At 39.3% G+C, this 26,409-nt stretch overlaps 1 protein-coding gene across 8 annotated transcripts in view; it reads left to right on the forward strand.

The window, feature by feature from the left end:
* CACNA2D1 (calcium voltage-gated channel auxiliary subunit alpha2delta 1) overlaps positions 1-25,397 on the forward strand; it is an 856,738-nt gene extending 831,341 nt beyond the window's left edge. For all 8 annotated transcript variants that reach the window (XM_040343442.1, XM_040343444.1, XM_040343443.1 and 5 more), the window contains 2 exons: positions 5,555-5,637; positions 23,775-25,397. In XM_040343442.1, coding sequence (XP_040199376.1) covers positions 5,555-5,637; positions 23,775-23,891 — 200 coding nt within the window. In that variant the 3' untranslated portion in view covers positions 23,892-25,397. The remainder of the gene's footprint in view (positions 1-5,554; positions 5,638-23,774) is intronic.
* The last annotated feature ends 1,012 nt before the right edge of the window (positions 25,398-26,409 follow it).

Here is a 26,409-nt window from a genome sequence, read left to right on the forward strand (position 1 = left end):
TTTATGTTTAGAAGAAGCTAAACAAATGAATTCCCCCCTTAGAACAGCTTTATGTGCAATCTATTCAGTTGTAATCAGTATATGAGGAGAAGAATTAATAATAATGTATTCTTCTAGAGAATGTAACACCACATATTCCATATGTATATCAAAAAGTAATGTTTCATTTAGTTTCCAATTATATGAAGTAGGAGCAAGTCCAATACATTTTGTGGTAAAGAAGTGATATGATGTCAGACCAAACACAACTATGAATGACAGCATCAATTGAGTTAGTCAAAATGGTAGGTGTAGAGAAAATATAATCAATGCAGGAATAGCTGATATGGGGATGTGAGGAGCATTCTTTGGTTCCTATATTATGAGCTCTCCAGGTATCAATTAATTGGGAGTTATGAATGAATTTAATGAGGGATTTAGGAAATGTTTTAGTGTGAGGTGTGGGATTGCTCCTGTCTAAAGATGGATTAGCAACCACATTAAAGTCACCCCCCACAATCATATTAACTGAACTATATTTATCCAGAACTTCAAAATAAGTTGCATAAAAGAAAGCAGAAGAATCATTAGGGGCATATTAATTAGCTGTAGTAACATTACGACCCAAAAGGTTACCTTCAATCATAATGAATCTACTGTCCGGATATTGGTAAATTTGATTAAGTTCAAAAGGAAAAGAGTTATGGAGGAAAATAGCAACACCACTGGTTTTAGTTGAATGTAATGTGTAAAAGCAATTACAGTAAGATTTATAAAAAAAATTAGAGTGAGAGAGATGCGCAAAATGTGTTTCTTGTAGAAGTACAATCTTTGCACCTAAACGTTTGTAATCGGAGAAGGCTTTTATGAGGAGAATTTAATCATTTTACATTATGGGAAACACAAACTATATTCATCTTCCCAATAAGTAAAATACTATATACTGAATATGGTCTATAGGTAAGTAGAATTGCCATAAAAAAGAAGTGTACATAAAAATAATTATGTAAATAAAGAAACTTTTTTTAAATACACCCTTTTAAGAGCATGGTATTAAAGTGAGTATTAAAAATATAAAAACAATGTAAAGGAACTAGAGAAAATACAATATTATGCATAAGGGTATTACAGTATATCATAAACACATTAATAAAATAAATATATGTTGTTAATAAACTTTAAACACAAGAAGGAAAATAAAATGGATTTGAGAACAAAAATTATCTCAAAAATGCACAACAATAGTCGAAACAAAAATATCTCAAACTCAGTTTTGAATACACAAAGTACCATATACATGGTAAAGGAAAAAAATCGGAAAATGATCATAAACAATCTAGAATTGATTACAAGAACATGCAGAAATAGCATAAGCACAACTGTGTGGGGAAGCAAAACACAAACACTTAGAAGGGGTGTCCGGCAATAAAAACTAAATATAATAGAGAGTATGTAAAAAGTCTCAAGAAAAGGGTCCAAAAACAAAAACAAGTTCAAATATATAAAAAAAACAAAGGCAAATTGATTGATACAAGAATAATGAATTTACATATCAGAACATACAACACTAAAGCCCTGTACACACAATCGGATATCTGATGGAATCTAATCCGATGGATTTTTTCCTCGGATATCTGATGAAGCTGACTTTCATAAGTCTTGTCTACACACCATCGATCAAAAATCCGACCGTGTCCAAACGCGGTGACGTAAAACACTACGACGTGCTGAGAAAAATGAAGTTCAATGCTTCCGAGCATGCATCGATTTGATTCTGAGCATGCATGGATTTTTAACCGATGGACTTCCACACAGATGATCGGTTTTTTATATCGGTTTTTCATCCATAGGAAAATTTTAAAACATGTTCAATTTTTTTTCACCGATGGAAAACAAACCGATGGGGCCCAGACACGATTGGTTTGTCCGATGAAACCGGTCCATCGGTCCGTTTTCATCAGACAAACCGATCGTGTGTACAGGGCTTCAAATAAAAAAATATCAGGTTAGACAAATAAATACATAAATAAAACTTTTCAGCCCACATCATAACAGATTATCTGACAGTCATTTCTGTGTGGTGGTGAATGACTTATAGTAGTTGGTCTAGGGGTCAATAATTGATGAGAAATTGCTTCAGATGTAAGGAGACCAAGCATCTTTAAAATAGCTTGAGCTTCTAGTAAAGTAGATGCTGCATAGGTGAAGCCATTATGTGGGATGATTAATTTAAACAGGAAACCCCATCTATAGCGAATGTGCGAATGTGAGCAGCTTGCCAAGTAGAGGTAACCTCTTTCATACCATGACGTCTGTCAAGAGTCATAGGAGAAATATCTGGAAAAATCTGGATCTTGTATCCATCAAGGAAGATAGTAGAAGATAGTCTAGCAGCACTAATTATTTCCTCTTTTAAACATAAGATTATATCACAAGGAGGTTTTTCATCTGGTGGTTTGGTCTGAGAGTGCAGTGAATTCTATTGCATATGAACAAGGAAGAATAATAATCTGGAAGTAGAGATTTAAAAGGTTTATTGGCTGCAGGTATTAAATCAGTAATCGATTCAGGTACACCTCTTAATATGAGATTATTACGTCTATTATGGTTATCCAGGTCCTTAATTTGGGCTTGTAGTTGTATAATTACATTAGATACAGTTTCATGCTCTTTGCGCAGTTCATTATTTGATAAAACAAGTGTGTCATGTTTAGTCTCATGTGTTTCAGTTCTAGTGCCCAACGCAGTAATTTCCTCAGAAAACATATGACAGGTTTTATGAAGTTCAGATTGAAATTTTGTTGTCAATTTATCAAACAACTTCTCTACACTAGAATCCAGTCAGTTTTAGTAAATTGTGAGATTGAATCAATGTATCCAGCAGGAGAAGGACATTGTGGCAAAGGTGAACGAGTAAACGAGTGAATAGATGAATCACCCTGTTCAGTGGCGCCATCTTGTGACATGTTATATTGTTCTCAGGCACGGATTAAATGATGTGTGAGAGATTTTTGAGCCGAGTTCCGAGACTTTTGTTTCTTCTTAGTGGAAGACATGCACCAAGTGATAAAGTAACAAGGGTTGTACAAATTAATCAAAAACAAGCAGATATTTACCCTCTAAGAACCACCAGTATCCCCGTAATATACAGAGCTAAAGCTTCAGGGCACCATTATGTCCCATGCCGTGCAATGTGCCCCCCCCCCCTGCAAAGAGCATTTTAATAGGCAATGAGAGCAGAAAAATTAGCTCACCAGTGTGCTGCTTCTGTTTTCATTGTCCAGTCACAGGTTGGGGAGGGAAAAGACTTGTACAGTAAGTATTAGTTAAATACATCAGAGAAAGGTATGCTTTCCCCCTGCCTGGCAAGTCTGTGCTGTGTGGCAGAGATGTGAAAATCTCAGGACTGGATGGAAAGAATTACAAAATATTTTGGCAATAAAATTGCCCCAATATAGGTATTTAATTTGTGTATTTAGCTGTATGTCTGTCAACTTAAAAAATAAATAAAAATAAGTGGCCTTAAAGTTTTAAGGCCCCTGCATTCACTATATCTGGTCTCCCACAGTACAAAGAACTTGGAAATGCAATTATTTTACCTTTTCTCATCATCAGTATATAGCAGTCGTGTGACTTCTATCAGTGTCTGACCAAGCACTTGCTCTGACTGTCCTATGAGGCTGCATGACCCCTAACCCTCTGTCTGGACAATGCTTATTGGCCCTGCCTTGATAACATGCACCCCCCCCAAAAAAAAAAACTCTAGCAATACACATCAAACTGAGCATGTGCAGAGTGTTTCCTATGGCACTGTACTATTAACAGATCGATTGGGGGCAGTAAAAGAGTGGTAGGATCAGAGAAGACAGGATCAAACAGCCTTTGTTACACAATGCAGAGGGATAACCTCTTATGTTCCACAGTGTGTATAACAATCATGCTTTACTGCATATATAGACTGATTTTACTGTTGTGGGCATAGTAACACTTTAATGATGTTGACATTCCTTTGTACCACTGTTGTTTGATATAGGCAATAGAATTTTCCAAAATAAATAATGTTTATTCAGGATATTAAGCCCCTTTACATTCAGTGATTACATTTTAAATTGCATGTTGTTTAAACAATTATGGCTTGTAAGAAAGGAATGTGCACAGCTTGATTACCACTCGTTGACTAGTGGATGTGGAATTAGATGCAACTGATAGAAGTGGCAGGTCCCCTGGAGGTTCCTCTTGTATTCTTGTTTGTTTTGTGCTAATAATGATGTCATTGGCATGCCATGGATACCTTTAACCAAAAAAACTTAACAAACAAACATTTACAACAAGTAACCATTGAGTGAAAAATCCTTATCACTAGAATATAGATAAAAAATCCACAATCTACCAAGAGAAGGTCTACTCTGTGCCACTCAAGGGTCATTTTTGTCATTTCTGCTTCAATGATTCATCACTCCTTCAGGAATACTAAGCCAGCTTCCATAATTTTGACTATGTATATCTTCTCTCAATGTGTAATAAATAATTTGATGGGATAGCCCCACCTATAGGAAACGTGATGATCATGCAGAAGATTTGTAATGGTAGCTCAATTTTTCCTTTGCTGCAAATTATACTAGTAACCGGCCAGAATATCGTAATTTTTTTATGGTCACAGCCAATAATTTTTCCTTAATGTGATAAAAATCTACTGGCACCAAAGTATCTCACAGTAGCTTATCAGGAAGATGCAGTGGTTTTGGAAGTCTGTGATAGTATAATCAATAATCAGCTCTTCTATTGGTGCACTAGGTATCGCCTCTAACGCTTCTGATAAGTAAAATGCCCCTTAATTTGACATTATTAAAGCAAGAGCTGTCCTCCAAATCCACCATGTTTTCTTTGAGAAAATTCTCCCATTTTGTTTTCCATGTGACTAACTCTGTCTCTCACATCATGTATATCTGCAATGAATTGGTGAATCAATTCCTTTATGTCAGAGTGAATAGAACTTCTCAATGAGACCTGCATGCCTTTTACAGTTGTATCTAAGACTGCCTGCATAAGTGTTGGAAAGACTAAAATAGAGACCTGCAATTCTCTTGTGTCATCAAGGGTTAAATCAGGAACACTTACCTCTGCATGTGTGCTGGCTGTTTCAGAGACTGTTATTTTCTTGGCTGCTTATAAGAGAAGGTGTTTTGGAGAGGTCCAGAAAGCGGCGTGCATCCTCTAAGTGTCCCCATCTACTGATGAGCAGCTGATCAGGGATGTTGGGAAGCTGTTGCCTCCATGTGGGCTAGAATGCTGGATTGGAGAGGGGCCTCAAGCCTGCCTCTTACCTTCTTCTTGCGGGACATTCAAACGGTGATTGCTGATGTTATGGGGGTGAGATCACTACTGTGTAGTGGTTGTCACCCCTCATTTTTGCTCCAACAGATGAAGATCATTTCTATGCAGCAGTGCCTCTCAGCTGCTGACCCCCCCCCCCCCAAGGCAATAGCCTTTTAAACTTCAGCCTGCATTATATTTCCAATGTTGAATTTGTATTGAACCATTTTCTATATTTCATTTCCTCAATTATTAACTACAGCTAATGGCCCTGATCCATGCCTGCTTGCTCAGAATCCAAGATACAGAAAAGGCCCCGATGTTTGCTTTGACCAAGACGAATTGGTAGGTCTTATTGTTGAACAGGAGTTTAAATTAGAGGAATATTTTAGTAAGTTTAGTAAGTGCATCATTTGCAGCTCCTATTGTTTAATCAGTGTTAAACTTATTTCAAATAAAAAAATTAATGTTGGCAGTATTTATATCCATTTAAAAAGTATTACTTTTATTCTGTTCCCATTTACTTTATGGCATGCTATGGAATGATTGTTAACAACAATGCGTTAATTATATCCATGTATTTTGGTGAACGTACACCGCATGTGTCTTGCATCACTCTGCTACTTTTAACGGTCTTTTAAAATTAAATTTAAATTCATGACCGCATTATCTCAGCTCTGTCGCAAGCTACTTTCACACAATGTTTGAAAATATGGTGGAATAATACCAGACTTTTTAATCTTCTTTCTGTTTCTGCAGCTTCAACTTTATTTTTATGGTCATAGTCTAAAATAATAAATCTCCTGTTTGATCATCCATAAAAGGAATAAGGATGTCGTATTCAGCAGTCTTTTTCCATGTAGTAATTAATTTTAAAATGCATTTATATGTTTGGGGAAAATATATGAATGTGTACAAAAAAATTAGGAAGGGGGGAAAAAAGGAAGCAGAACAAAGGGTTTTTCTTGAACCAGGGGTTGATCTGTAGCAATAATAGCCCTCAAGGTTGCTATGTGAATCAGGAAAAAGGAATGAAAATCCCTTAATTAAGCGGTTTCCGTTTTAACTTGTTCACAAGTAGGGGAGAATTTGTTTCTGTTATTTACTTATACTTCATTTAAATTTGCTATTTATGTTTCTTATCATAATTGTGTGAAAGTAACTATCGTTTTACTTTGCTAAATATCAGCATTGATTTGGAATTTTCAAGCCATCCTAAATGTAAATTGTGAATCTTAATTCTAGGTGAATCATGTGAGCTCATGTAACTGCTTGCCAACTGCATGACATCTCATCTTGTGTGTCTTTTGTTGTCTTTTTTTTCTTCTGCTTGCAACTTTGCCTGTTATTAATAGGATGAGCCTTTGTGCACGCCAAGTGGTGCCTCTGCCTTGATGTCTACTTCTATCTTCATTTTACTGCAAGTATTCTTGTGTTGATGAGTTATAGTCTTATCATTTTTTTTTTGTTTGCTCAAAAAAAAAAAAAAAACCTGTACCGAGGGAAATATTAAACCTACCATTGCTGTCTTGTCCATCTAAAAATGATAGTGGTCTGGTGGTTATGCTGAACTAGTGCTTTCAATACCTGAGTTACTGACATAGAATAAGTATGCAGAGTTCCCCTTGATTGATGAGTGCATGCTTTTTCTGGTTCAGTTACTCAGAAAAAGTTGATGCTAGAAGCAGCCAAGCACTTAACATTTTTTAAGTCCACAAATGCAGCATCTAGATTTATCTCAGCACAGAATCCCTTTAAATCCGGTCTTTATTTGCTTAGTAGTTAAGCCTTTCCTGTAAAAATATTACAACATTTTGAGAAGATTGATATCTTCCACTTGAAATATCAATTTTGCTTGGTCAACAGCAATGACTTCTGGTAAATATATATTTTTGGATAGTGTAGAGACATTCTTTATTGGAAGCAGATGACTACCTTATCTCAGGTTACACAATTCTAAGGTAAGGTAAATAGGTAATACCTGATTATGATACAATCCAGAAAGGTCCTGCATATCCTTTATGGCCAGTCACTGTGGGCTTCATAGACATTGTGCAGGAATAGTCTTACCTTGCTTCCCTTTCCGAAACATCTTTGACAAGTAAAAGGTAAGGTAACTGATTATTAACCTAAAATGTCCATTGTTGGAGGGTAATACTGACAGTATGCATTCTTTGTAAGGATTCTGCAATCTATAACTGTTAGTTGGAGCAGCATGATAGGATAATACATTTTTCATTTAGATGTTGCTTCACACAAATTGCAATTAATGATTAAAATAACATATCTCTTTGCTTCCCTTGTTTTGTATATCTTCCAACTTCTGCAGGATGGGAATTGAGTCTTGAAAAACACAACAAAAATACAGTACATAAAACCTTGGATTGTGAGAATAATTTGCTCTGGAAACATGCTTGTAACCCAAAGCACTTGTATAGCAAAGCAAATTTCCCCTTAAGAAATAATGTAAACTCAGATGATTCGTTCCACTAACATTTATTCATGAGCCTTTCAGTTTAAAGTCTATATAAAAATATTATAGCAATGTGATAGGTCGTGTAACCATAAAATGTCCATTCGCAAAAAGCAGCCTCCACAAGGGGATTTAAAGTGAAATTCAGCAGGAGCTACAGAGTATAAAATAGAAGAGAAGCACCTCAATGAGTAGCAATATGGTTGCATTTAATGAAGGTACATTTAGCAACTCACATGGTTAATGATTAAAACAGGCACATTAGTAAGACCTCATCTGGAATATGCAGTTCAGTTTTGGGCACCAGTTCTCAAAAAGGATATCGGAGAACTGGAGAAAGTGCAGAGAAGAGCAACCAAACTGATAAGAGGCATGGAGGAGCTCAGCTATGAGGAAAGATTAGAAGAACTAAATCTATTCACTCTTGAGAAGAGGAGAATTAGGGGGGGGATATGATCAACATGTACAAATATATAAGAGGTCCATACAGTGTACTTGGTGTTGAGTTATTCACTTTACGGTCAACACTGAGGACAAGGGGGCACTCTTTACGTCTAGAGGAAAAGAGATTTCACCTCCAAATACGGAAAGGTTTTTTCAACAGTAAGAGCTGTGAAAATGTGGAACAGACTCCCTCCAGAGGTGGTTCTGGCCAGCTCGGTAGATTGCTTTAAGAAAGGCCTGGATTCTTTCCTAAATGTACATAAAATAACTGAGTATTAAGATTTGTAGGTAAAGTTGATCCAGGGTAAATCTGATTGCCTCTCGGGGGATCAGGAGGGAATTTTTTCCCCTGCTATAGCAAATTGGATCATGCTCTGCTGGGGTTTTTTGCCTTCCTCTGGATCAACTGTGGGTATGGAGTTGGGTGTATGGGATTGTATTGTGTTTTTTATTTTGTTTGTTTATTTTTTTGTGGTTGAACTGGATGGACTTGTGTCTTTTTTCAACCTGACTAACTATGTAACTATCTAACTATGCAGGCATCCGGGGTAAAGCTGTCCACATGGACCATCCTCCACACCGCCGGCTCTCATTGCTGTCAGTCTGAAATCGTGACCAGAAAGACTACCCTGAAAGCGAGGCTTGAAGTGCTCATGGAGCACAGCATGGAAGGGATGATGTTGATGGTGGTGCGGAGGATGGTCTATGTGGACAGCTTTACCCCGGATGCCTGCATACTTAGATGTGCCTGTTTTAATCATCAGACATGTGTGTTGCTAAATTTTGTATCTTCATTAAATATTGCTACACTTAGAGGTGCCTCTCATCTCTTTTATACTCAGTTGTGATATGACACTACTTGTATATCAAGACTTCACTTGTATATCAAGTCAAAATGTATTTAAAAAAATAGCTTGTCTTGCAAAATGCTCTCAAACCAAGTTACTCTCAAACCAAGGTTTTACTGTATACATGGTTTAGCTTTTACCAATGTAGTTACTTTACTAAGCAAATGTTGATCAGTCACTTAAATTACTACATTGAGTCATATGTTACTATAAATCAATACAAAAAACAAATGTCACTGCCCCTACCTATGACTTGTCTATACAGTAAGGAGCACTGGAAAGGGCGCATATACATACAAAAACAACAAAGAATATCCAAGCTTAAACTTACCAACCAATCAGCAACCAACCAAATTCACCTGTCTAACAGTATGCGTTAAAAACAGAGGTTTAGTTGCACGCATTTGCAAATACATGTGTAAGCTGCACGCCCCGTCATTACTATAAATCAATGTATCTCTAACTTTTTTGTCTAGCGCCAAAAAGAGCTACAATTTTTCACGGCACACCTGAAAAGATTTGAAAATTTTTGTGGTGAAGAACTTATTTGTTTCTACATATATATTTAATTTTACATTTAATGTGAAGGATATGCGAGCAACTAATATTGAAACGAGGCTCCAAAGACAAACGGAACAAACAAATTAAATGGTCTCTATTATTATAATAGATCTCACACAAGTCTCACATTACGAAAGGAACCAATGAATGGCAGACTGAAAAAGATTGCGTTTTTATATATGTTACTTTTTAAACTTTTGCGTCATTGATTTGCCATTTAATTTTTCGATTAGTTCAAGGTTTTAAAATGCTAGAAACTTTAATTAATTTTCAAAACTCCCACGGCACATCTGCAAATCTCACACGGCACACTAGTGTGCCACAACACACAGTTTGTTGCTTAGGGCACTTAGGTACCCGCTTCCCAAAAAGGAGAGGAGGGGGGAAGGAGGTGTTAGAGTCAAACTTCCCTTTTTAGAGTGAAGTTTTTGCGTTAACCGCTTAACGACCGCCGCATGTATATGTACGTCCACAGAATGGCAAGTACAGGCAGATGGGCGTACATGTACGTCCCTGCCTTACCGCGGGTTGGGGGTCCGATCGGGATCCCCCGGTACATGTGGCGGTCGGAAATCGTCGGGGAGCGAGGCGGGATGAGGGCACGGCTATTCGTTTCTAGCCGCCCCCTCGCGATTGCTTCCCCGTGCTTCACTGTGGTGGCTGCATCGATCGTGTGATCCCTTTTATAGGGAGACACGATCGATGATGTCAGACCTACAGCCATACCCCCCTACAGTTGTAAACACACACTAGGTGAAACATAACTCCTTCAGCGCCCCCTGTGGTTAACTCCCAAACTGCAACTGTCATTTTCACAATAAACAATGCAATTTAAATGCATTTTTTGCTGTGAAAATGACAATGGTCCCAAAAATGTGTAAAAATTGTCCGAAGTGTCCGCCATAATGTCACAGTCACGAACAAATCGCTGATCGCCGCCATTAGTAGTAAAAAAAACAATAATAATAAAAATGCAATAAAACTATCCCCTATTTTGTAAACGCTATACATTTTGCGCAAACCAATCGATAAACGCTTATTGAGATTTTTTTTACCAAAAATAGGTAGAAGAATACGGCCTAAACTGAGGGAAAAAAATGTTATATATGTTTTTGGGGGATATTTATTATAGCAAAAAGTAAAAAATATTGCATTTTTTTCAAAATTGTCGCTCTATTTTTGTTTATACAGTAGGTGAAGCCGATTTTGTGTCAATCTCGCTCTCTTTCTCAGCGAGATTGAGCACCTACGAGCCCCATCGCGGGAGCCAGCGCCGAGCTGGCTTGCCGCGATGGAGACAGAGCCGTCATAGAAGCGACGGGAGATCCGACTTGGATTCCCGCCAATTCTACACGTGTGCGGCGTTTGTTATGAATCCTGAGGGGGAAGTCCCCGCCGGATTTTAAATAAAAATCCGGCATGGGTCCCCCCCCTCAGGAGCATACCGGGCCCTTAGGTCTGTTATGGGTTGTAAGGAGAGCCCCCCTACGCCGAAAAAAACGGCGTAGGGGGTCCCCCTACAATCCATACCAGACCCGTATCCAAAGCACGCTACCCGGCCAGCCAGGAAGGGAGTGGGGACGAGCGAGCGCCCCCCCCCCCTCCTGAGCCGTACCAGGCTGCATGCCCTCAACATGGGGGGGTTGGGTGCTCTGGGGCAGGGGGGCGCACTGCGGCCCCCCCACCTCAGAGCACCCTGTCCCCATGTTGATGAGGACAGGGCCCCTTCCCGACAACCCTGGCCGTTGGTTGTCGGGGTATGCGGGCGGGAGGCTTATCGGAATCTGGGAGCCCCCTTTAATAAGGGGGCCCCCAGATACCGGCCCCCCACCCTAAGTGAATGAGTATGGGGTACATCGTACCCCTACCCATTCACCTGCAAGAAAAGTGGTAAAAACACAAATAAACCACACAGTGTATTAAAATATTTTATTTTTCTGCTCCGGAGGCCGCCCCCTGTCTTCTTTATTAGCTCTTTTACCAGGGGGGGCTTCTTCTTTGACGTCTTCGGGTGGGTGGGGGCCGCCGTCTGGTTCTCTTCCACCGCCGGGGGGGGATGGCTTTTAAAAAAGCCCCCACCCCCCCGGCGGGTTTCCTCCGGCGTCTTCGGCGGGGCTCTTCTTCTTCCGCTATCCCGACGGGTCTTCTCAACTCTCCGGGGTTCTCCTTCTGTCTTCGCCGCTCTCCGTTGTTGACTCGTCGCACCCCGGTTCTTCATCTCGCAGTCCGGTCCCTTCTTCCGTGCTGTACGTCTTCTTCCGCGCTGTGACGTCATGTTCTTCACTTCTCTTCTTCTCCCCATGTTGACTCGCCGGTCCTCCTCGCTGAAATGACGGATGCGCGCCTTGCATCGGACCTATATAGGCCTCGCAATCCCATCATGCTCTGGTACCTACCCATGTGATACCTACCCACGTGGGTAGGTATCACATGGGTAGGTACAGAGCATGATGGGACTGCGAGGCCTATATAGGTCCGATGCAAGGCGCGCATCCGTCATTTCAGCGAGGAGGACCGGCGAGTCAACATGGGGAGAAGAAGAGAAGTGAAGAACATGACGTCACAGCGCGGAAGAAGAACTCACAGCACAGAAGAAGACGTACAGCACGGAAGAAGGGACCGGACTGCGAGACGAAGAACCGGGGTGCGACGAGTCAACAACGGAGAGCGGCGAAGACAGAAGGAGAACCCCGGAGAGTTGAGAAGACCCGTCGGGATAGCGGAAGAAGAAGAGCCCCGCCGAAGACGCCGGGGGGGTGGGGGCTTTTTTAAAAGCCATCCCCCCCCGGCGGTGGAAGAGAACCAGACGGCGGCCCCCACCCACCCGAAGACGTCAAAGAAGAAGCCCCCCCTGGTAAAAGAGCTAATAAAGAAGACAGGGGGCGGCCTCCGGAGCAGAAAAATAAAATATTTTAATACACTGTGTGGTTTATTTGTGTTTTTACCACTTTTCTTGCAGGTGAATGGGTAGGGGTACGATGTACCCCATACTCATTCACTTAGGGTGGGGGGCCGGTATCTGGGGGCCCCCTTATTAAAGGGGGCTCCCAGATTCCGATAAGCCTCCCGCCCGCATACCCCGACAACCAACGGCCAGGGTTGTCGGGAAGGGGCCCTGTCCTCATCAACATGGGGACAGGGTGCTCTGAGGTGGGGGGGCCGCAGTGCGCCCCCCTGCCCCAGAGCACCCAACCCCCCCATGTTGAGGGCATGCAGCCTGGTACGGCTCAGGAGGGGGGGGGGGCGCTCGCTCGTCCCCACTCCCTTCCTGGCTGGCCGGGTAGCGTGCTTTGGATACGGGTCTGGTATGGATTGTAGGGGGACCCCCTACGCCGTTTTTTTCGGCGTAGGGGGGCTCTCCTTACAACCCATAACAGACCTAAGGGTCCGGTATGCTCCTGAGGGGGGGACCCATGCCGGATTTTTATTTAAAATCCGGCGGGGACTTCCCCCTCAGGATTCATAACACGCCGCACACGTGTAGAATTGGCGGGAATCCAAGTCGGATCTCCCGTCGCTTCTATGACGCGCTTGCTGGAATGTGCTGTCACTATTCCAGTGAGTGTGAGATGCCGGCGAGATCTCGGCACCCTGTCGCCGAGAATCAGCGCGACGCTGTCGTGCTAAAAGCACAATATCACAAACACCTACTGTAGCGCAAAAAATAAAAACCGCAGAGGTGATCAAATACCACCAAAAGAAAGCTCTATTTGTGGGGAAAAAAGGACGCCAATTTTGTTTGGGAGCCACGTCGCACGACCGCGCAATTGTCTGTTAAAGCGACGCAGTGCCGAATCGCAAAACCTGGCCTGGGCATTTAGCTGCCTAAAGGTCCGGGGCTTAAGTAGTTAATGTTATGTGCACACAAGTACATAGCTTTTCTTGACTCACCCAGCAAAAAGCAAAGTTTTTTGATGTCAAGAGAAGCATGCACACTCCTGTTCTGCTAAATACAAATATAGAGACTGATGATGTGATAACTCTGTATATATGTAAAATGTTAGCAGTTAATGTGTACAAAAGCTCAACAATTATAATGTATGGCAAACTGTGTGATACCTTTATGTTTGCTTCATGATGGTTAAATCAACTTTAACTCTAACTCTAACAGCATACATATTGTTTTCTTTTATAGTAACATATTATTAACTTATTAAGCCACTAGGTGGAGATGTGGAATAAAACATAATATATATAGCACTCTTTTTTTTTTAATTTCCATTAATATTAACGCATTTATATTTTGCCATTTCCAAGATGATTTAAAAGCTACAGACTAGTCAGTCATAAATTGTATGTAAATTATTGGATGGGAATGATAAGGGACCAATTCCAAGAATTAGCTGCTGAAAATGGTACTGCTATGCCCCGTACACATGATTGAAATGTCCGATGGCCCAAAATCCAATGTAATTTTTCATTGGAATTCCGTTTAAGCGGTCTTGCATACTGTCAGACCAAATTCCAACCGTCCAAAACCCGGTAACGTAAAACACTACGGCGAGCCGAGAAAAATTAAGTTCAATGCTTCCGAGCATGCGTTGACTTGATTCTGAACATGCATGGGTTTTTTCTCTGTCAGAGTTGCACACAGACGATATGAATTTCCTATAGTTTTTTTTTTCATCGGAAAAAAATAAAACATGTTCTATTTCTAAACACTGATGAAAAAAAGTCAGATGGGGCCCACACATGATCGGAATTTCCGATGAAAAAAGTCCATCTGACTTTTTTCATCGGAAATTCCGATCGTGTGTACGTGGCATTAGTAGTAACCAGCTTGAATTAATGAAAGATTGTTCTTGCCTGACCAACCTGTTAACATTTTATGAAGAAGTGAGCTGTAATCTGGATAGAGGAAGACCTGTGGTTGCGGTGTACCTGGATTTCACCAAAGGATTTGATAAAGTACCACCATAGTTACATTGTTAGTCTAGTTCAACCTATAAAAGCAAAAAAGCAAAAAAAAAAGTGTGTGTATATATATATATATATATATATATATATATATATATATACATACACACACACATTGAGATATATATATATATATATATATATATATATATATATATATATATATATATATATATATATATATATATATATACACACACACACATTGAGATATATATATATATATATATATATATATATATATATATATATTTTTATATATATATATATATACACACACACATTGAGATATATATATATATATATATATATATATATATTAATCATAAAATCCCATATACATAATCCTATATCCACAGTTGATCCAGAGGAAGGCAAAAAAAACAGCAAAGCATGATTCAATTTGCTCCAGTAAGGGAAAAAGTTTCCTTCCTTATCCCCCAAGAGGCAATTGGATATTCCTTGTATCAACTTTATCTATAAATGTTGGTATTCAGATACATTATGTACATTTAGGGAAAAATCCAGGCTTTTAAAGCAATCTACTGAGCTATCCAGAACCAGCTTTTGAGGGAGTCTATTCCACATTTGCACAGCTCTTAGGCCTTGTACACATGACCGAACATGTCTGCTGAAACTGGTCCGCAGACCAGTTTCAGCGGACAGATCCGACCGTGTGTACAGCCTAGCAGACAGGTTTCCAGCAGACAAAAGTTTTAAAGCATGCTTTAAAACTTGTCTGCTGGAAACCCGTCCGTCCGACATGCCCGCTGGTTAGTACACCTAACCAGCGGACAGAAATCTACCGCATGCGTCGAATGGATTCGACGCATGCGTGGAAGTATTTTACTTCCTGGTTTGGTGACGTGGCGGCGTCAACGTCACCGCCACGCCACCTCACTGCGCTGTCTGTCCGCGGGGATTTCGGTTTGATGGTGTGTACAGCCATCAGACCAAAATCTCCCAGTGGACATGTCCGATGAAAACGGTCCGCGGACCGTTTTCATCGGACATGTTCTATCGTGTGTACCGGGCCTTACTGTAAAGAAACCTTTCCGTATTTGGAGATTGAATCTCTTTTTTTGTAAAGAGTGCCCCCATGCCCTCTGTGATGACCTTAAAGTGAATAACTCAACATCAAGCTCACTATATGGATCACTTATGTATTTATACATGTTGATCATATTCCCCCTATAATCTCCTTTTCTCAAGAGAAAATAAATTACATTTCTCCAATCTTTCCCCATAGCTGAGCTCCTCCATGCTCTTATTAGTTTGGTTGATCTTCTCCTATTCCCCAATATCCTTTTTGTGAACTGGTGTCCAAAACTGAACGGTATATTCCAAATGAGGTTTTACTATTGATGTGTACAGGGGCAACATTATATTTTTCTCTCTGGAGTCTATACCCCTCTTAATACAAGAAAATATTTTGCTCACTTTGGAAACCACAGCTTGGCATTGCATGCTATTATTAAGCCTATGATCTACCAAAACACCCAGATTTTTATCCACCATTTATTCCCCCAGTTGCACTCCCCCTAGCATGTATGATGCATGTATGATGCATGCATATTCTTAGCTCCCAAGTACATAACTTTACATTTATCAACATTAACCCCTTCCATACAGGGCATTTTCACCCCCTTTCTGCCCAGACCAATTTTTAGTTTTACTTTGAATGACAATTGCGCGGTCATGCAACACTGTACCCATTTCCCCCCCACAAATAGAGCTTTTGTTTGGTGGTATTTGATCATCTCTGCGGTTTTTATTTGTTGCGCTATAAACAAAAGAAGAGCGATATTAAAAAAAACACAATATTTTTTACTTTTTTATTTAATACATATCACATTAAAAAAAAAAAAAAATTATCCTCAGTTTAGACCGATACATATTCTTCTACATATTTTTGGTAAAAAAAATTGCAATAATCGTATATTGATTGGTTTGCATAAGTTATAGCGTCTACAAAAAAGGTGATCGATTTATGGCATTTTGCGGCGGACACATCGGACACTTTTGACACATTTTTGGGACCATTCACATTTATACAGCAATTAGTGCTATAAAACTGCACTGATTACTGTGTATATGTGACTGGCAGGGAAGGGGTTAATACTAGGGGGTGCTGAAGGGGTTAAAATGTTAAAATGTTCCCTAAAGTGTGTTCTAACTGTAGGGGGGAGGGGACTCACAAGGGGAGGAGACCGATGTGTGTTCCTCTGTACTGGAAATACAGCATCGGTCTCCTCACCTCTGACAGGAGGTGGATATGTGTGTTTACACACACAGATCCACACTCCTGCCATGATCACCGGCAATCACGGATGCCTGCCAGACATCGCGGCCGCCATGCACGCGCGCCGGTTCACAAGCGGTGCCGCGGATGCGCGTGTGCCCTAGATTGCCGGGAAGAAAGGATGTCCACCCGGATCGAGGGAAGGTTCCTGCTGGCGTAATTTTATAATGGCCCGGTAAGGAAGAGGTTAAACATGATTTGCCACATAGTTGCCCAATTAAACATTTGCATTGAGGTGAGCTTGTAAGTTGGAGACATCTTATAAGGAAGTTATTCCACTGTATAGCTTGGTATCATCTGCAAACACTGAAATTGTACTTTTAATCTCAGACCCTATATCATTTGAAAATATATTAAAAAGTAAGGGTCCCAACACTGAACCTTCTGGTACACATCTGAAAAACTTAGACCATTCAGAGAATGAATCATTAACCACTACTCTCGGAATTCGATCTTTTAGCCAGTTTTCCAACCATTTACAAACTGATTTTTCCAGAGCTGTAGACTTAACCTTACACATTACAAATAAAAGTAAGGGATTCTTTACTATTAGAATGGCAAGGATGTGGAACTCCCTTTCACAATTGGTGGTGTCAGTGGGAAGTGTCAATAAACTTTAAAATAGGCATCTTAGGGAACACAATATATTGGGATATGGGAAATGGTAGTGACATAAACACACACGTTGAACTACATGGACTGGTGTCTTTATTCAATCCTACAAACCATGTATCTATATGTAACAAAGCACAACATAATTACAATTGTATTTATATCTAGGGATTGATCAGCTTACCCTATACTGTAAAAAAGGAAAAGAAACACAGCGCCTCTAAGTGCAGTATGGGTTAACCATTTAATGATAAGGCAAAAGTAAAATTACTCACAAAAGGAGCATGAATACAAGCATTTAAGTAGTTATCCTGCAGCAAGATCGGGTGTGATTTTCTCCTGAAAGTCTGTGTCTCTGGAGTGTAGCTGACAGTTCGTGCAGGTGGAATCCAGAATTCACAGCCTCTGGAAACAGCAGGAAACACAGGAAGATCGGAGATGACGTCACTTCCGGTTGCAGGGTGAGAGCATGCATGCTCCTTTCTCCGTCCAGACCCGGATCCTGCTGCAGGATTACTACTACAATGCTTGTATTCATGCTCCTTTTGTGAGTAGTTTTACTTTTGCCTTATCATTAAATGGTTTACCCATACTGCACTTAGAGGCGCTGTGTTTCTTTTCCTTTGTTGCATTGCATAGACTGCTTCTAGCTCTTTACACTGGCTGCCCTTAGTGCTGGAACATGGATTTCTCTCCCCCTTCTTCTTAGAGACTTTTACCATGGACTTTGTCCCTCTCATTGAGAGACATTTTTAATCATACATTTTTGATCTGTGTATATCTCCAGGGTTTTTCCTCATGCAAGCGTTTTTGGCTGCTTACCATATACTAAACTGATTCATACATATTAGCAATATTTTGCTTTTATATAGACAACCTCCACACAGAAAAACTGTCACGGAGGAGAATGAAAGATAACTAAACCAACAATAGCCATCAAGTATTTTTTGATGTATTTGTTTTGTGAGGAGTTTTTGCAATGTGCTATTTCATACTCAATGTGTTTTGTGACATAAGCATACAGTCAAATACATCCTTATGCCGCATACAGACGGTCGTTTTTTGTGATGAAAAAAAACGAAGTTTTAAATCATGAAATAAAACAACGTTTTTGAAACATCATTTTCAAAAACGATGTTGCCTACACACCATCGTTTTTTCACAATGCTCTAGCAAAGTGAGGTTACGTTTCACCACTTTTTTCCATTGAAGCTCACTTCATAACTAGCTTCTGGGCATGCGCGGGTTTAAAAACGTTGTTTTAAACGTCGTTTTTTGCTACACACGGTCAATTTCTGTGAAACAAAAACAACGTTTTGAAAAACGACACAAAAAATTCGAGCATGTTCGAATTTTTTTTTTGTCGTTTTTTAGAAGACATAAAACGACGTTTTGCCCACACACGATCATTTTAAATGACGTTTTGTAAAACGTTGTTTTTTTTCATCACAAAAAACGACCGTCTGTATGCGGCATTATAGTATAAACTGGATGATGTCTCTATACATATACCAAGGACCATGTTCATATACTTTAAACTAAGGCAAACATAAGGTCACATAAGGTCACAACACCAAAGAACTCCCCAATGGGGAAACGACCAGTGCCCTAGATTCAGATGTAACGTATCACCAAGGCAATTAGTCTGCAGCCGAATGAGGCTAAAGAGACAAGACTTTATATAACATAGTTAACACACAAATTGTCCAGCGCAAAAACAATCGCCCTGATGGTATCTACCAGATTATAAGAACCAAAATTATGATCAGAAATTGAATAAAAAATGTGTTATTGTAAAGAAAGACAATAGTTAACAGACAGACCTAGATATGGTCCAAACACAGTGCAATGCAGAAATCGATCCATCAATGCCGTGAGTGATGTGAACCTTGTATGCACAAAAAACATGAATTGAATTGTGAATTAAACTCAGTCCCAAATTTGTGAGAGAGATATGGAGCCTTTGAGCCCTTATAGTCTTTAGATAAAAAATAAAATAGCCGATATACAATTAATAGTGCAAAACTGCTAAAAACAATGGGCCAGATTCAGGTACAAATGTGGCGGCGTAACGTATGTCATTTACTTGATTCACAAAGCACTTGCCTGTAAACTTGCAGCGGCGTAGCGTAAAGCCGTCCGGCGCAAGCCCGCCTAATTCAACTGGGGCGTGTATCATTTAAATTAGGCGCGTTCCCGCGCCGAACGTACTGCGCATGCTCCGTTTTGAAATTTCCCGCCGTGCTTTGCGCGAAATGACGTCGCACCGACGTAATGTTTTGAACGGCGACGTGCGTTACGTCCTTTCCTATTCCCGGACGTCTTACGCAAAAAAAAAAAATTTGATGCGGGAACAACGGCCATACTTTAACATGGGCTGTCTAATTTTACACTACCTAAATAGCAATCGCAACTTTACGACGGGAAAAGCCGACTAACGACGACGTAAGAGAATGTGATGAACGCGCGTACCTTCGTGGATCGCCGTAAACAGCTAATTAGCATACCCGACGCGGAAAACGACGCAAACTCCACCCAGCGGGCGCCGAAGTATTGCATCCTAAGATCCGAAGGCGTACGAAGTTGTACGCCTGTCGCATCTTAGCCAACTGCCGTTGTATCTTTGTTTGAGAATTCAAAATAAAGATATGACGCAGCAAATTTTAAGTACTTTTTCTGTGAATCTGGCCCACTATGTCTTAGACACCACCAACATGGTGATGTGTGCAGAAACAATAGAGCAACAACCAGCTGAAAGGTGTAAGAACTTGAGAAAGGGGTGTGGCCCTGAAACGCATCATGTTGCCCTGGTTACAACTCCATGCTGAACATGCGGTCCAGACATATCTCTCTTTGAGTTTGGCTTCCCTAGCCTTCTGTGCTTCCACCCACCAGACGGTACCACATCCCATCAACCTCTCTGGCCAAGAGGTGCTCCTAGGATCGACCCATCCAGGTCAGTGTTTATTCCACCTTTCAGCTGGTTGTTGCTCTATTGTTGCCGCACACATCACCCTGTTGGTGGTGTCTATGCAATATTGTTTTTATCAGTTTTGCACTATTACTTATATTGTGGCTATTTTTTGCTTAAATAAATCTCTACAGAATATAAGGTCTCAGTGAGTCTATATACCTCACAAAGTCAGGACTGAGTTTAATTCACTATTCAGTTCATGTTTTTTTTGTATACAAGGTTGAACATCACTCACCACATTGACAGACCGATTGCATTGCACTGTGTATGGACCATACTGTATCTAGGTCTGCCGTGGACTATGGTCTTTCTTTACAATAACACATTTTACTCAAAAAAAATTATATTCAATTTTTAATCATAATTTTGGTTTATATCATCTGGTAGATACCATCAGAGCAAAGTGTTTTGCACTGGACAATTTGTGTGTATAAATTAAGTTGTGCCTCAGAATCAGTAAGGGCTGTTTTTTATGATTTTCATACACAAAATATTGGGGAATAATCATGCGAAGAAGAGTGTCCAGCATAAAGGGATGAAAGTGATTTATGTAAAGGACATTGTTCTTTTATCTTCATGTTTTTATTATTGTTATTGTACAGGATATAGTACCACCATTTTGTGCTATGCTTTGCAAAATATGGCCTCTTTCACACTGCTGATTACTTCTGTGTCCTGTGCCGGGCTGTGTTTTGTCAGCATGGGGAAGCACAACTGTTGCATGAATCCCCATGCTGGGTGTCCCATAGATGGAAATTGTGTATACAGTGCCTTGCAAAAGTATTCACCCCTTTGGCATTTTTCATGTTCTGTTGCCTCACAACCTGCAATTAACATGGTTTGTTTGAGGATTTGCATCATTTAATTTACAGAACATGCCCACAACTTTGAAGATTTTTTTTTATTGTGAAGCAAACAACAAATATGACAAAATAACAGAAAAGGTCAATGTGCATAACTATTCACCCCCCTGAAGTCAATACTTGTAGAGCCACCTTTTGCAGCTATCACAGCTCTAAGTCACTTTGGATAAGTCTCTATGAGCTTGCCACATCTTACCACTGGGCTTTTTGCTCCAGCTCCTTTAAGTTGGATGGTTTGTGCTTGTGAACAGTAACCTTTAAGTCTGACCACAGATTTTCTATTGGATTGAGGTCTGGGCTTTGACTAGGCCATTCCCACACATTTACATGTTTCTCCTTAAACCACTCAAGTGTTGCTTTGGCAGTGTGTTTGGGGTCATTGTCCTGCTGGAAGGGGAACCTACATCCTATCCTAAAATCACACACAGAGTGGTACAGGTTTTGCTCAAGAATATCCCTGTATTTACCAGTACCCATCTTTCCCTCAACTCTAACCAGTTTCCCAGTCCTGACTGCTGAAATACATCTCCACAGCATGATGCTGCCACCACCATGTGTAAACAATGTAGGCAACGCAATGGCATCAGCAGGGCTCGTCCCATCTCAGATGATGTCTCCTTAGACAAAACGCATTGGGATGAGCCCTGCTACATTGTTTTTTACAAGCACTTGTTCATCTACTCAAATGTGAGTGTTCCCAATTATATTAGATTCACACTATGTGGAGAATTTCTTTTTTTATCAAACTGCTTGATTACATGAGAAAGACACTGCCCATCTTGCTGGTTACATCTGTGAACTGCTGATTTGAACGAACAATTGGACGGAGGAATCATCTTCTACTCTGGTCAGAAGTACAGGCGAGGATGTTCCAAGCATCAGTGTTTACACCATAAGCCTTCTCATTGAGCATATGCCCATTTGAGTCCTTTCACTCTGGTAAGCCTTCTAACAACTGGTGGGAATCCCATAGATGTCTATTGGGACACGTGGTTGCTTGGATTGTCCCAATATGATATTCGTGCATGTGCATGTCCCCACACTCACTCTGGGTGCAACATCTGTGCATCACTGTGCTGGCAAAATATGGCCCTGCACAGGGCACGGAAATAATTGGCTGCGTGAACGAGGCCTGAAGGAAGAAAGTACAGGGAAAGGATGGAGAAGGTAAAAGTACAGTTTATTAGAGGTGGAGGTCGGATAGGCCTACCTAAAAAGATCAGCTTTCAGGTACTGCCTAAAGGTGGACAGAGTAGTAGATAGCTGGACAGATTGAGGTATGGAGTTCCAGAGGATGGGAGCTAATTGAGGGATTGGCAGAGAGGGATGGCTAGACACTGAATGGTTGGAAAGCTTTGAACTTTAAAACAGCACTGCAGTAGGTAGTTTTCTTATGATGAGTGATAAGTGTTAAGAACAAAGATCAGCATCTCCAAATATAGTATGATCTGGGTGCTTTATGTAGTAGTGCAGAGTTTCAAGGTAAAACTCTAAAATATTTTAAGGGCCTTTGGTAGCTTATGATCCTGTTCCTCAGGAGTTATGGAAAGAGGTAGAGCACTGGTTAGCTTACTAAGGTCACAGTTGGCAGCAAGACTGATTAAATTAATATGTAGGTTTTCAAGGCAGAGTAGCTGCTACTTTGATAAGAGAGGTGCTTGTTGAGGTAGTTTTGGCATGGCATGTTATGTAGTTGTGTATTAAGGATCTCAATTTAAGGCTCTAGAACAGGGCCAAAACTTATCTCTCCAAGATAATTTGGCAACTACATAGAATGCCCCAGGAAGAGTTGGAGTGCACTTTTAGGCTATGGGAAGTCTGAGCTTGTATCTTTCAAAGAATCGAACAACTGGAGCTTGGGTGAATGAGTTTACAACAACTCTGTGCTATCATGTAAAAGCAGTACTATTTAAATAAGATTTAAATGAGGTGTAGCTCTACTTGCTTCCATAGCCATGATCATGTAAGCAACAATGCTGTTTTTATTTTACTTGCACATGGTAATTTTTTGCAAAGTGGATTGTCACCATATTCACTTAGCTAAGGGCAAATTCCCTTGCAAAGTGAACAACCTATTTGATTTTTGTAAATGAAGTCAACTGTCGAGCCATCCAACATATTTATGCCTAGTAGACTTTAAGACCAGAACAAAAGGTAAGGTAAAGAATAAAAAATATAGAAAGATATAGAAGATTGCTTGCTTGCTTGCTTCCTCTTTTAAGGATTTCATCATCATGACTTAGTCAACTTAAGGTTTTAGAACTGAAGTTTAAGTTACCTATGTTGAAACTTTCTGTAAGGATACATTTGTTTTTTTCCATTTTAGTGGTGATCTACTATGTATGATACTTTATTTGAAAAGATAATACTTTATTGTAAAAGTTGTTTACATTACAACAATATGATTATATTAAATTTGTAGAATAAAAAAAAAACAAGTTAGTGGGAGAACTTTTTCTAAACGCATCTTTATTTTCTTGACTTATAGGAGGATGACGGGGATTGCGGTGGAGTATCTGGCTTGACTCCTTCACTATGGTCCATGATAGGCATTCAGTTTGTCCTGCTCTGGCTTTTATCTGGTAGCAAGCATTGTCAGTTATGACCCTGAAAACCAAAATATGAATTACTAATGTCAACATCCTGCCAAAAGATTTACCCTGGATTTACCTTAAACAAGGTCACTTGATTGAGACCTTGGAAGAATGGCTGTGTTCATGCTGTAACTATTAATGTGTGAGAGATTCACAGAGGCATCTACAAAGCCTGCATGTTAGAGTGTCAAATCCTTAATGGTAAATTCTGAGAATGCTGCATCATCTATGCCATCAGAACAGAAATCTACAGTCAATGTGCTTTATTGAACAATCTAAGATGATCTTTGTTGCATCGTCAATGACTATATGTAAAAGGGCTCCCTTTAATATTGCTTCTGTACAACATGATTTGTAGAATTTCTTTTTTGAATTTCAGTTTGTTGCACTCCCAGCCCTTTATGCATCCACTCGTGTACATCAAATCTATTTTATTATTGTGCACTGTGTTTAGAAAAAAAACTACTGCTTTTAATATATAAATGTATGTAAAAAACTGAAATGCTCCTGTTTAGTCAAGTATAAATATTGTTTAGTCATCAAAAAAATATAAAAAAACTGAAATGCCTTATAATGTATATTGAATGGCTTGATGTGCCATTTAAATGGGAGTAAAAAAAAAAAAAAAAAACGTGCAGAAAGAAAATTCTAATGGTCTTATGGGCATAGAAAATTAAGTATATAGTGTATATTAACTACATACACATTTTCATGGGTATTTGAGAGTATGACATTTGTGACTCTCTAAGTGATGTGTAAATCTTTACAACTATAGTTTTGTACATGTAATTCTGTATATCAATGCTAACCAAATCCTTTTCAAACTCAGAGATTTTAATTCAAAAATATTTTGGTTAGGAATCTTACCAATGGTATTTAGCATGTTAATGCTGCTGCTATTTTCTGTTCTGTTAGAATGAATTGGTTAGGATGAGTTTTGTAGTCTTTAGGCTTTTACTTTGAGTGAGTGTTTTTTTCTTGTGTGACCGCTCTCTGCAGTGTGTTGCTAATCAGTCAGCTTTCATGATATATAGTATACCATGCGTATTTGGATACTGTGCAATGGAGTAAAAATAGTATAAATGAATGTATTCTAAAGATATCATTATATTGTATGATATCACAATCATTTATTTATTCTATATATTTAACACAGTAATCACAAAAGGAAACAATACAAACATTGGGTCTGTAAGAACAAAATTGACTAAACAGTGTATGCATGTTGTAGTGGTGCAGGTGGTAAAGGGAAGGGACATTTCTTACTTGCTTGTTCAGACATATTATTAGGACATTCTTAGCAGTGCCAGAAATGTGTCATATGTGTGTATTTGTTGACGTCAGTGGTAAATGCCATTGCATGGTATCAATGTGCAGTCTGCTTGAAATATGGAAAAAACAGGGGTTCTTAGTCCACGGGACAGGTTCCAAATTATTGATCATCTTGTGTTTTTATGACTTTTTTTCTAAACAATAAAGTAGTTGTGATCCATATTTTAATAAAACTATCACTAGTTTGACTGTATTTATATTATTTAATTGTGCACTTGTTTTTAAAGCAACAACAAACATTCAGAAACAAATGCGTAGACTGTTATTGACCTAAAAATGTTAATTGCCTAGTTGTTGGTGCATTTAATATTTTTTTCATTGGATCACTTTGACAGATAGGGGACTAATATTTTCAGCTGATCTCAGCAATTATAGTATTCATATTTTCTTAGTACAAGCTTACTTTAAATTGGATGTCCAGCCAAAGCTTTTAGTTTTGCATGGTGTGGGGAAGCAATAAAACAGCAGTCAGGTTTGTATTGCTATCTAGAAGTTCATTAAAGAGATTTGCTTTCATTTAACATTAGGTTGACAACAGTTTTTTTAAAAGGAAGTGAGGGAAAATCTGCAACATAGACACAAACATGAATTAAAAGTAGTTAGGGGTTTTAATCTTCCCCTGCTCTACAAAATATGCCTGTTTATTTCTGTCTATGCTGCTGTTGGATCTGTTCCCCCAGATCCTGCCCATTGAAGATGAGGCAAAATCTCCCTAATAAAACCCAACAGGGGTTCTAACCCTTTCCCACTCTAAACATTTTGCCTGAACATACACTTTAAGTACATTTTTGGTTGTAACTTGAGAACTTGGAAGCTAAGTCATAAACACTATTTGAATTGTAAAATACAAATCTCATGAACCTCTAAAACATTTTTTAGAAAGAGAGATGGTGTGATATTTTAGGTGGGTTTGCATTGTGAATCGAGTCATTTTACAATAGTAATTTCTTCTGGTAATGCAACACAGTAACATTTTTGAAAACCCATTGTTCAGATGAATCACTAGTCAATTAGGACCTAAAAAAATGAATTAAAATATATATATATATATATATATATATATATATATATATATATATATATATATATATATATATATATATATATATATATGTATATATATATATAAATCAACTGTAGATATGTTAACTTTCTAAAAAATTAATTAAACGCTAGGCCTTGGCTTATAGAAAATGT

Source organism: Rana temporaria, chromosome 3 (genome assembly GCF_905171775.1).
Source record: "Rana temporaria chromosome 3, aRanTem1.1, whole genome shotgun sequence".
Taxonomy (NCBI): domain Eukaryota; kingdom Metazoa; phylum Chordata; class Amphibia; order Anura; family Ranidae; genus Rana; species Rana temporaria.